The sequence below is a fragment of the Epinephelus lanceolatus genome, chromosome 20, assembly GCF_041903045.1.
Source record: "Epinephelus lanceolatus isolate andai-2023 chromosome 20, ASM4190304v1, whole genome shotgun sequence".
Lineage (NCBI taxonomy): Eukaryota > Metazoa > Chordata > Actinopteri > Perciformes > Serranidae > Epinephelus > Epinephelus lanceolatus.
Window position 1 is genome coordinate 9,035,843 of NC_135753.1, and position 12,781 is coordinate 9,048,623.

Here is a 12,781-nt window from a genome sequence, read left to right on the forward strand (position 1 = left end):
ATGTAAATCCTGGGAATATTATAGGCTCATCTTCTGTGCAATTTCACTGTTGAATGCCACCCAGCAGGTAAGCCAGAGCCACCGATTTCAGACTTATTTCTTTGTTATTTGTTTTGACAATTGAAATGGAAATTCACAGCAGTGGAAAATATTGTATGGGGTAGATTATCACTTTGATTCTCTAATCTTTTCTTTCCTTTTACCTTTCTTGTCCTTCATTGGTATCACCTTGATTGACATGAGCAATTAAGTAGAGACTCCTGTTTGTAATTGATTGATTCCCATTGGCAAATCTTGCGTTCCCTCAAATGAAAGTTGCAGTGAGAGCAATCAGATGGAACGATTTTTGCGAGGTGCTACTGAGACTCAAGGCTCAGGTACGGCAGTCAGTGTTTGTGTGTGTGTTAATCTATGCTTAGTATTATCGCTGCAAAACAAAATAAGTCAAGCAAATTAAGCACTTTGAGGAGAAACTGTAATGAAAAGTGATTCAGCTGCAATAACACTGTGGAGGACAATTCAGCATATGATTGCAAATTTAAATAGCTGCTTTATCTTTTAAAGGACTTACATTTCTGTCATGCTTCGGGGGATTGCATAATGCTCCTCGCCACCAAAAGAAGCAGTTTATTATTACTAAGTGCTCTGAAAGTGCTGCCACCCAGATGTTCAGAAGGCATAATTTCTTTCCTTGCATCAGTGTTTTGATGATTGTCTCATCTCCAAGTGGTTTAATGAGAAGAGAAGCAACATTGTTTTTACCTTTTTATTATACCAAGAATACAAAAAATATCTACATTCACACACCACTTACTGCAGCATGACTGACCACATAGATTTCAAGTAAACTTTACCCAATCAAATTATCAAAATGTACCTTCAATTCCTTCCAGTTTGTAAAATCCTTTTTTTAAATCTTTTGGTGTTTCTGTTTTGCTGATTTCTTCTATTTTTTTTCATCCAAAACGTCTTTTTTGTCCTTTATTTTACATTTGGCACTTGATGCAGATTATCAATGTCTCTGAAGTCCACAGGAATGGAGGATTCAGCCACGCTTGTGTGGTGACAGAAGCAACACATCATCTCAAACAGGACAAATCATCCGACTCTGGCTGGGCACGGTGGTGTATCCCAAAATGAAAGGCGACTCGGTCGTGTGCTCGTCCAGGTTCGGGGATGATGCGCAGGACATTCACATATTATTTAACATTTGACCGCCTGCTGGGATAAATCCAAACATTGGCTTCCCTCATATCCTCATGAATGAACTGCTTTATGTTTTTTGGAAAAAAAATAGTTACAATACAAAGCTTAAAAATTATACAAAAACAAGAATACAATAAACATATCAACCTGGAAAACCCACATGGGATTACAGCTTCGCCATCTCCTGCGCATGTCATGTGACATTTGGAGAGAACTTGTCATCACACAGACTGAAAACAAGAGCTTTTACATCATGTATGTTACAACATATACGTGATCTTTTAAAGACGTCCTCATATAGCGGCAGTTTAAGTACAGTGTTGGTTTGAAGTACCCAAATAAGTTAGCAAAAAATATAAATACAGCACATGAAACGAAGAAATAAATTAAGACCTGCCCACAGATGAAACAAAAGAAGAACACATCTCTGAATACAGGAATGACTTTTCTCTTTCATTTTCCCCCTCAGTGTTGTGGCTCGGGTCGTCTTTAAAAGCACAGAACAGTGGATCAGCATTTCAGAGTTTGTCTCCTGTGCTGCTGTGAGTCTCGTTTTCATCTCTGGCATAAATCGCGCAACACTTTGAACCAAAGGGGCTCTGCCTGTGGCTGGGTCAGGCAGGGGAGTTAACATGTGCTTTGAAGCCGTTCCTTTGCGGGCCTAGCATGGCTGCCAATCCAGCCTCAGTCTCTGGGGGCAGATTTAAAACCAGCTCACACTGCTGCTGCTGCTGCTGCTGCTGCTGCTGCGGGCATCTCAGGCCTTCAAGGCTGTGGAGAATCGAGGCTTCGGCAGGAATTCAAGTGCTAACAGTCATGGATGCAGACGTGAGCACATCCTGGCTTTATTGTGCACACGATTTGTCTGTTTGTGTCACTTCTCTGATATTTTGGTCTCTTTTTGTTGATGTAATTTTTGTCAGATTAAAAAGACAAAGGTTCTCCTGTTCTACCACATTGGAGGAGTGTTTGTCTCCAGCACGCCATACATCTCTGCCAGTTTTTTAAAGCGAGGCCCCCAGTCGTTGAGATAGTCGTACTCGTGGTCTGTATTGGATGTCCCCGACTGGAGCGAGCTGAGCGACTCGGCAACCGAGCCTTCTCCCTCGTAAGCGTAGGTCTGCAGGGAGTCGTATGGTGGGGCGCACGGGTCCATGTCAGCCTCCAGGAGCTTTGCCAGCACATATCCGTGAACGTTACTGTCCCCGCCGCCGCCCATGACGCACGCCTGAGGGACGTAACGCGACAGGCTCTCGATCTCAGGCAGCATGTCCTGTCTCATCTTGCCTAGGTGGTGGTGTGCTTCACGAGGGTTCCACATGGCGGCGATGTCAAAAGCCTCGGTGTCCTCTTCACCGCCGCCTTCGTCATCATAGCGCACGATGTTCTCGTGGACATTCTCCTCCTCGTCGCACAGGTAGGGTTTCTTACGATGGGTGCGCAGGGAGAGCATGAGCAGAATCATCACTGGGAAGAGAAAGGAAACAGTCAGCCAGACGAATTTAATGGATGTTAATTAACTGAGAAATGATACAGGCTTTTTGCAAAGTAGCACAAAATCTATACTTCTACAAATCAGAGACTTGATGGTTGCATGGGTGAGTTATGAGCCAATGGGCCCCAGGGCACAGATATGCAAAAGGCCCCACCACCTCTCCTACAAGACACAGACTTTGTGATGGTTTTGCCTCTTTGTTGTTTAGTGTCCCTTTGTAGTCATTTGATGTCTCTTTGTAGTTGTTTTGTATCTCTTTGTAGTCACATTTCGTCTCTTTGTAGTCATTTTGTGTCTCTTTGTAGTCATTTTGTGTCTCTGTAATTGTTTTGTATCTCTTTGTAGTCATTTCGTCTCATTGTAGTCATTTTGTGTCTCTGTAATTGTTTTGTATCTCTTTGTAGTCATTTCGTCTCATTGTAGTCATTTGTGTCTCTTTGTAGTCATTTTGTATTTCTTTGTAGTCATTTTGTGTCTCTTTGTAGTCATTTTGTGTCTCTTTGTAGTCATTTTGTATATCTTTGTAGTCATTTTATGTCTCTTTGTAGTCATTTTGTGTCTCTGTAATTGTTTTGTATCTCTTTGTAGTCATTTCGTCTCATTGTAGTCATTTTGTATTTCTTTGTAGTCATTTTGTGTTTCTTTGTAGTCGTTTTATGTCTCTTTGTAGTCATTTTATGTCTCTTTGTAGTCATTTTGTGTCTCTTTGTAGTCATTTTGTATTTCTTTGTAGTTATTTTATGTCTCTTTGTAGTCATTTTGTGTCTCTTTGTAATTGTTTTGTATCTCTTTGTAGTCATTTCGTCTCATTGTAGTCATTTTGTATTTCTTTGTAGTCATTTTGTATATCTTTGTAGTCATTTTATGTCTCTTTGTAGTCATTTTGTGTCTCTTTGTAGTTGTTTTATGTCTCTTTGTAGTCTCTTTGTAGTCATTTTGTTTCTCTTTGTAGTTGTTTTATGTCTCTTTGTAGTCATTTTGTGTTTCTTTGTAGTTGTTTTATGTCTCTTTGTAGTCATTTTGTGTCTCTTTGTAGTTGTTTTATGTCTCTTTGTAGTCTCTTTGTAGTCATTTTGTTTCTCTTTGTAGTTGTTTTATGTCTCTTTGTAGTCATTTTGTGTTTCTTTGTAGTTGTTTTATGTCTCTTTGTAGTCATTTTGTGTCTCTTTGTAGTTGTTTTATGTCTCTTTGTAGTCTCTTTGTAGTCATTTTGTGTCTCTTTGTAGTTGTTTTATGTCTCTTTGTAGTCTCTTTGTAGTCATTTTGTTTCTCTTTGTAGTTGTTTTATGTCTCTTTGTAGTCATTTTGTGTTTCTTTGTAGTCATTTTATGTCTCTTTGTAGTCATTTTGTGTCTCTTTGTAATTGTTTTGTATCTCTTTGTAGTCATTTCGTCTCATTGTAGTCATTTTATGTCTCTTTGTAGTCATTTTGTGTCTCTTTGTAGTTGTTTTATGTCTCTGTAGTCATTTTATGTTTTTTTATAGTTGTTTTGTGTCTCTTTGTAGTTGTTTTGTATCTCTTTGTAGTCATTTTGTGTTTCTTTGTAGTCATTTTGTATTTCTTTGTGGTCATTTTATGTCTCTTTGTACTAATTTTATATATCTTTGTAGTCATTTTATGTCTCTTTGTAGTTATTTTGTGTCTCTTTGTAGTCATTTTATGTCTCTTTGTAGTTGTTTTATGTCTCTGTAGTCATTTTGTGTTTCTTTGTGGTCATGTTATGTCTCTTTGTAGTAATTTTATATATCTTTGTAGTCATTTTATGTCTCTTTGTAGTTATTTTGTGTCTCTTTGTAGTCATTTTATGTCTATATAGTCATTTTGTGTCTCTGATGTAAGTTTGTTGCTTTTTTGGTCATTTTATGCCACTTTGTAGTCATTTTGTGGCCATTTAAGGTAATTTTGTGCCTTTTTTGGTTGTTTTCTGTCTGTTGTTGTTTGGACCCTTTTTCAAGGTATTTTGTGTGTCTCTCTTTGGGATCATTCCCTCTTTACTGTTGTGAGTCTCCTCCTGGTACCTGACACTTTGTATCCCTGACGCTATGCCTGGTAGGTCTGTTCAGTAATCTATCCATGGATGGATGACACTTTGATACTATTTTGTTTACTCTGTAATGTGTTAAGTCATTTATCAAGCAAAAATTATGAAACCTTAAATGCCTTCAGCTTCTTTCATGTAATAATTTGCTTTTTTCCCCCCTCTGTTTTATATAATTTGCAAATTGAATTTCTTTGGTTTTATACTGTTGGTTGGACGCAACTAGCAATAAGAAGATTAGAAAAAGAAGAAGTTAGTTGACAAAAAAAATTCCACTGTTTGATGTTTTTTTTGTTTGCTGCCCACAAAGACGACAACTTTTGTTCCAAAGTTTTGTGTCAAATCACATCTATAAGAAGCACAATGAAGGCACATGAATCCAGACGAGATAATTCCAGCTGGAAAACAATTTCCTGGTCAGACTGTTTGTAAAACTTTTCTAGTTTAATGTGAAAGTACTGACCGAGGGCAAGCCTCGGGGTAGAGGTCGGCCTTGATTAAAATCACCGCAGCACTTTGTTTAACACCCTGACCTTTCAGATGGTGAGTGCGCTTCTTCTGCATATTCCTGATAAGCTTCTCTAGAATAAAGAAATCAGCCTTTAAGAAGAATCAGTCACACTTGTTTTAACCACATAAGAACAACTGAAATGGGGGACTGTAGCACACTTTGGTGTGTCTTGAAGCAAAACTCAGTCTTAGACTCAATAAACTCTCGTCTTTAAACTCAACATTTGAGAGTAGAAATTCTCAGCTTGAGAAAGGAGATACCACAGGGGTATTAGAAGCAGTCAGCTAAGCCATCTCCCAGTGTGACATCATCCGTGCAGGATTAAATATGGGTTTCTTTTTGCATCCTGGCAAACGTCTAACGTTCATTAGCACCAGCTGCCCTATAGCATCACACTTTCTTCTCTCCTGGAGGCTGATATGGACCCACTTTATCTCTCCCTGCAGACCTCTAAGTGTGAGCAGGAGGGCTCAGCTGGTTGAGTCACTCGGCTCCACCGAGAGGCAGCAATACATTTAGTTAAAACATCTTTGCTCACTTAAAGTATGAGCTCACTGTTTGAATAGACATAATAACTCTGATTTTATCCATTTTAGCTGAAGGATTATTAAATGATCTTTGTTAAATATATCAAATATGCAATTAAGGGACAATTATTTCTGCTTTTTAGTGTTAATTGGCTCATAATGTCAATGGTAACAGAGAACTTTAACTGTCCTCCTAATCATTGTTAAATATATGTCACTTTTTTTGTATCAAGATATTATTTAAGACATTTAGATATGGTTATTAATATGGGTTAAATATTGTTAGATTTATGTAATAGGTATGTTAAGTAGGCCTACCTACTGGATTAGCATTTGAGGGGCAAATAAAGTAAAAAAAAAACATATGACAGTTTTCTGATCAAATCAAAATGTAATTAAAAACAAAGCTCCTCTGTATTAGAGACTTTGGAGGGAATCTTTTTTATTCTATGTTTCCCAACACCATATGAGCAAAAGTGTAAAGAATGCTATTAAACAGTGTGTTTCTGCTAACCTTGGCTGCAGACGTTAACATTTCTACCTAGCTAGCTTACTAGCTGCAGTATTTGCATTAGTATTATTGTCTTTTTCTTTAAATAAGTAAAAGCTAGAAAAAAGTAAAGCCAACTGAAAACATAAAAAAAGTCAGCAGGAGATAGCTAGCTAGCTGTCATATCAGCTGGCAAAACTGACGGTCAATGGCTAGAAAATGCGAAACCTGCTTTTGTTTGTGAAATCAAGGAACTCCTAAAGTACCAATAGGTGATCATTTTTTATTTTGTGCACACAAGTTGCAAGTAGTATCTTGAGAGAACTAGTTAATTAACTTGTGGGAAGACACTATATTGTGGGAACAAGTGAATTATCTTGTGGGAACAAGTTACTATATGGTAGCCTGAGGACAAGATAATTAACTTGTTCCCACAATATAGTGTCTTCCTACACGATAATTCACTTGCTACCACAAGTTAATATATTTGTGCATACAAGATAAAACAATAAAAAAATCACCTTTCAGGACTTTATAGTTTCAGCAAGGATCCACTGTTGCAAAAAGTACTGAGGAAATTTTATTCTATATTCTCTAAAGCCAAAAGCACGGGCAAAAGTGTTCAGAATGGATTGAGCAGTGTCTGCTAATGTAAACTGCAGTCTACCTGGCTTACTACCTACAGTTCTAATGTCAGCATCTCTGTCTTGTGCTTTGTTTATTTGGTTTATTTTCTTTTATTAATTTCTGAAGATTATTTAAATGTATTTTATTTTTTTTGCATGTTTTCCATTTTCCATGTTTGTTATTTATGTGTTTAAAATCTGAAGAATATACTAAAATAACATTATATATATCAGAAAAAAAACTCTTTGCTAAGAATTTCAAGTAGTATCTCTGTCACTGTTATCATTAAATGACAGGAGGCCACCGGCTCCTCTTTGCAGCAGGTCATAACTCACCCAGCAGGACAAAGATGCAGGCCAAGATGGCGATGAGTGCCCCTCTGCTGAGGCTCGCGGGCAGGCTGTACGCCTCGGCATTGCACGACATGACGTTGCCCTCGTGGTCGCAGCTGCACACGCGAATGGTCAAAGTGCTGGTGCTGGTCTGGACCGGCTGCTCGCCGTCAGAGATGAAGATGGGCAAGTAGAAGATGGTCTGATCCTGCTGCGACCAGCCTCCTCGTCGTGTCAGGATCCACGCTGTGTTGTCTGGAAAGAGACAGAGAGGTCAGGAAAAAGGTTGAGTCAGTGGAGTCCTTTGAGTTCAGCTGACTTTTACAGATAACAGGGTTCAGGCCATAGACGGCACATATCCAAGTTCACAGGAGGTAACTGTGAACGAGCAGATGAGAGTTGAGGGTGACTGTGAGAACTGAAGATTTTTTTGCAGCTGTGAAGACGAAGGTGTTATAGGCAGAGATGTAACACCAGTTAGTCATAGCTTGTTATTCTCACTTACTATGATTATTACTGTCAACATATTAGACCAGTGCTAGAAGGACTGTCTGTCTGCTGGCATGTGGTGGAGAAATAATTAATCCTGTATAATATGTTAACAAATTTAGATAATTAATTTAACTAAAAATAGTGTTTAGTCTAAAAAAACCATCCACATCAGCCTTCAGAAACCCCATGTGTATTTAAAGACCAAGAATATGATCTCACGTAAATAAAAAACTAAATTTTTCTTTTCATAACAGGAGTTAGACCCAGGCCACCTAGGTGAAATCATGTGTGACCATCGTTGCAAACAACGTTCTTTACATTGTGACCCATTAATCAAGATTGGGTGCTGTTCTTCCAGAGATAATCAGTTATTAAGTTTCAGCCACATTTGAACACAGTCTTGAGAGACAAAATGATGATTAAAGATGCATGTGTAAGATTTTAGCACCAGTTACAATGGGCAAATGTGAGTAAAATACTCACTCACTTCCTGTTAGCTTCCTGATGGTTCTTATCTGGTAAAGCAAGTCCAATACAAAGGACTTGCATTGTGTTTTCTAGAAAGTTGACAGTACTTTGAGCAGTTCACTTTAGGACAATTAACTCCCTCTTACAAACACTGACTCTACATTGTTACATTGTCAGATTCAGAGGAAGTCTGCTGTATGTAAACCAGAGAATGGTTACTCAAGTGGAACTAAAGCTTTCATAGATCTGGTGAAGGAAGATAATGGAAGGATGGGACATTGATGATCTGATCAGTGCTATGAAGCAGTGATATAATCATACAAGATGGACTTCTCTTTGTATCTACTTCTGTACAGGCCTGTAAAACACAACTATAGACAGTCAACGTGTTAAATGTTTAAAAGAACAAATAGTCTGGGCTTGTCTACCTTGGTTGTCTCTCAGGGTGAAGTTGGGATTGTTGATGGCCTCTGGAGCCAAGCTGTAGTAGAAGTGTTGTCCACCCAGCGGCTCATCTGGATCCACCGCCGTCACTGTCTGGATCAGCTGGATTACATCAAATAGATACATCAGTCAGATCCCAGTGGAGGAACAGTACTGATTCATATTTGGTTGTGATTCACAACTGTATCAAGTACAAAAGTATCAGCTAAATGTACTTAAGTATCACAAATATAAGTACTGAATGACCTTGTGGAGCTAGGTTTAATTATTTAGTATACTGCTGGGTGCTTAATCTATAATAATGCATCATATTTTTTAAAGATGTCAGTATTTTTTGTATGCAATGGTGGGAAATAACGTGTACATTTACTCATGTACTGTGCTTAGGTACAATTTTGAGGTTCTTGTACTTTATATATTTATTCCACTACATTTTAGAGGAAAATATCCTTCTTTTAACTCCACTACATTTATTTAATGACTTTACAGATTCAGATAATTAATACAAAATATAACAACATGTAAAATATGATATATTATTATAGATTAAGCTACCCAGCTATATGTATGTAGTAATTAAATCTTCCATCTTTACAAACTATAAAAATTAAATTAATTTATTTTTCAACCTAAACATTGTTTTCCCATGTTTTTGTGTCTAAGTGTCTAATAGAGACAACAGTTTTTGAAAATGATCCAATACTGAGCAAGGCCATAGCTGCCTGCAGCGGCAAAATAGGCTGCAATGTAATGTCAATGGGCAATTATGCACTGTCAATTTTATGTCCACTAGAAGTACTTGCTTTTGCCACTGACAGGATCACATTGCTGTTATTGTGTCTGACAACATTATAGAAAGGATCCATACAGAGATAGACCTTTTTGTTAAAGATTAAGATCCTTTTTGTTTAACCAGAAACAGCCCGAAAAATTGCCATCACCAAACCCACCAGACTCCATTTAAATTAAGAGTTATATTATCATTGTAAAACACACTTCATTCAAAGTCAACAGAAGAAAAGTAAAACTCACAAAAAACCATCTTGGTTCATCTTTCCACTGTTCCAACAATTACTAACTCTGGTTTGGTTGAAATAAACCCTTAATTCACACAATTAGATGTGATATAATATCTGGCTCTATACACACTAAAATTACAGTTTAATTAAATGGAGTCTGGTGGGTTTGGCAATTGTGATTTCAGGGCTGTTTCTAATTAAACAAAAGGGATCTTACACTTTAACAAAAAGGCTGACCTCTGTAGGGATCATTTGCAAAAATTGCTAAAACTTTTATATTTTTACCCAAGTACAATTTTGAATATAGGACTTTTACTTAAGTGTTTCAGCACTATGGTATTGTACTTTTCGAGTAAAAAGTTTTGTATTTTCCTCAGTAGTCTGGTGGAGTGTAAGTATAAAATGCACCTCAAATGCTGTATTGAAGTACAGTACTTGAAAAAATGTACTTAGTTTTCATTCCGACACTTATCAGCTATATCATTCTTCATGCTGTGATGCTCCATGTCAGATGTTTCGTACCTGCCCTGCTTTGGCGTTTTCACACACATAAGCCTCCAAGTAGTGCGTCAGCGAGGGAGGATTATCATTCACATCCAGGACCCTCACAGCCACTGACACGCTGGAGATCTGTGTGGGGTTATCTGCAGGAACACACAGAAGATGCACAAATTGGTCAGAAGCTGTAAGACATGTTGATGGACTCAGATAAATGACTCCTTGAGGATCCTGCTGAGCTCAGTTTGTGCCTCTCTTAATCTTCCCCTCATTTACAGCGAGCCTGCGGCACATTAGGCCTTCTCACGCTTAGATTACAATTCTATTATTCCCCATTACCAATCAGCAATTTGCATATCTTAACCAGCTGTGTAATAGGCAATAGAAACGCAATTAGTGGGCAGTAACTACTTTCTCAGGTTTCATCACATGATCGATCAATCAATGGCGTGACTTTGGAGCTCTGGAGGTCGGAGCGGCACGCAGCCCAGAGTGTGTGTTTATACTGTATATAACTGTGTGAGTGTGTGTGTGTGAGGGTCAGAAAGCAGCACTTGAATGTGCTGAAACTTTGCTGATCTTTTACCAGAGTGAAGTGAAATCAGCGCTGTGAAAGTACAGTAAGAAGTTGTTCAATTATAATGTGAATATTGATTGAGTTGCTTTAGTTTTGTTCCAAACAAGCTTCTACAAAGAATGTGAAAAGGATGTGTGACCAAAGTTTTGACTTTATTTAATAAAAGAGTGAAGAATGTCAAATCACAACAATGTTCTTAGAGCAGTATGACTTCCTGCTCATAATACTATCATTTTTTCACATGAAAATATGAGTTTATTCTTATGCAAAAAGTCCTTAAATTATGACTTCTCCTCATCATATAACAATTTGCTTGTAAAATTAATATTTAATTTTCATAATATCTTGACTTTAATATGTTATATTTTGCATACTTAATAGATTAATAGATTTTCAAAATAATTATAATAATAATGATACATTTTATATAAAAGGCACCTTCAATACACCCAAGGTCACCTTACAGAATATAAAATATACATACACAAATACACATTTTATTCCCCTAAAATTATAAAAATTTGTTGTAAAACTTGAGCTTGAAATTTAATATGAGGACATTTTCAGAATTAATAACTTTTGTTGTAAAATTATATTTTCCACCCCCAAAATAATTACTTAAAGGGATAGTGCACCCAAAAATGAAAATTCAGCCATTATCTACTCACCCATATGCCGAGGAAGGCTCAGGTGAAGTTAGGTGTACCGAGAGGCAGTTAGAGCTACAGGCTACAATGAGGCTTGAGACAGAGTTAAAATGACGTTTTTCCAAACAACTTTTTGTGTCGGGGCTTCAGGACACTTGGATCACTACGGACGAGCAGTATGGAGATATTTTATGGTTTCAATTATGTGTTTTTGGACGTTTGAATCTGGGGCGCCATAAGCCTCCATTAGGTGGAATTGTGTTGCTACTTCCTCTCCCCTTGGATCTCCACAAGTGTTGTGAGGACTCAAAAACTTCACCAAAGCCTCCCTCAGCATATGGGTGAGTAGATAATGGCTGAATATTCATTTTTGGGTGCACTATCCCTTTAATCTAACTTTTCCAAACTTGCATCTTTGTTCTCAAAATCTCAGATAGTGAGTTCAATGATAGTGCGAACACACAGCTCGTCATCACAGTATCATGTGGCATAAGTACAGTTTAAAGTGCTTAACAGTGTAATGATCAATAAAGTTTGACAGAAAAAGCCTCTCAGTCAAATGAAAAGTCACAGAAAGTACAGAGAAAAGTGTAACTTAGAGGTAATGAGTAAAGTATGTGACTGACTTAATAACTCTCGCTTCATTTAATATTGATTAGTTACCAATCAATCAGCTATACTTCGTTCCGGCTAATTTTCCTCCTCCACATTGTTTCTGTCACTTTTTTTTTATCTCTCTCTCTCTCTCTCCATCCCTTCCTACCTGTGTCCTCTCTTGCCCTCTCCGTCACAATAATTAGCCACCATGCGAAAAGTTATTCAATTAGTCATTAATTCAATTAGCATCTCCTTTTAGGTGTGTCTACCAAACAAAGAGACAAACAGACAAACAAAGCAAAGGGAGGAGAGCATGAAGGTGACTTTTGGTGCTACCAGCTGTGTGCAGAACTGCAGGGCATCTCCTGCTCTATGTTACATAACTCTGCAGGAGCTGTTTTCAAAAATGACTGGTTCTGTGTTTATGCACAAATATTCACCCATCTGTTTATTCTGGGTGTTTTATCTCCATGAATTCACTTCTTATCAAGTCACTTTTGTCTGTAAGTGAAAGACATTAAAGCCAAACTAAACTTCAGTGTAAATCCTTGGATTTTTATGATTATTTGGTCAAAACTGTAGTTACTGAAAATAAGTCACATAAGTTTAGATGATGCAAAAGTATCACCTTGTGGAAATAAACAGTAGGAGGCTACTTTTTCTGTGGAGTAGAACTCATTAACAGCACAACAGGCCTTCCAGAATGTTACAAGTTGTAAAGAGGAAGTTGTTTTTAATCTGACTTTAGATGTGTAGGCTGTAATCAACAGGCAGCAACCTCCGGGGCCAAAAAAAAATAGGCAGAAGTGCCA

General features: G+C 37.6%; 1 protein-coding gene across 3 annotated transcripts in view; it reads right to left on the reverse strand.

Moving 5' to 3' along the window:
- Positions 1–752: 752 nt before the first annotated feature.
- Positions 753–12,781, reverse strand: part of LOC117264920 (cadherin-20-like) — a 121,116-nt gene continuing 109,087 nt past the window's right edge. For all 3 annotated transcript variants that reach the window (XM_033639241.2, XM_033639243.2, XM_033639242.2), the window contains 4 exons: positions 10,173–10,294; positions 8,616–8,733; positions 7,231–7,482; positions 753–2,673 (listed from right to left, as the gene is read on the reverse strand). In XM_033639241.2, the coding sequence (XP_033495132.2) occupies positions 2,156–2,673; positions 7,231–7,482; positions 8,616–8,733; positions 10,173–10,294 (1,010 nt within the window). In that variant the 3' untranslated portion in view covers positions 753–2,155. The remainder of the gene's footprint in view (positions 2,674–7,230; positions 7,483–8,615; positions 8,734–10,172; positions 10,295–12,781) is intronic.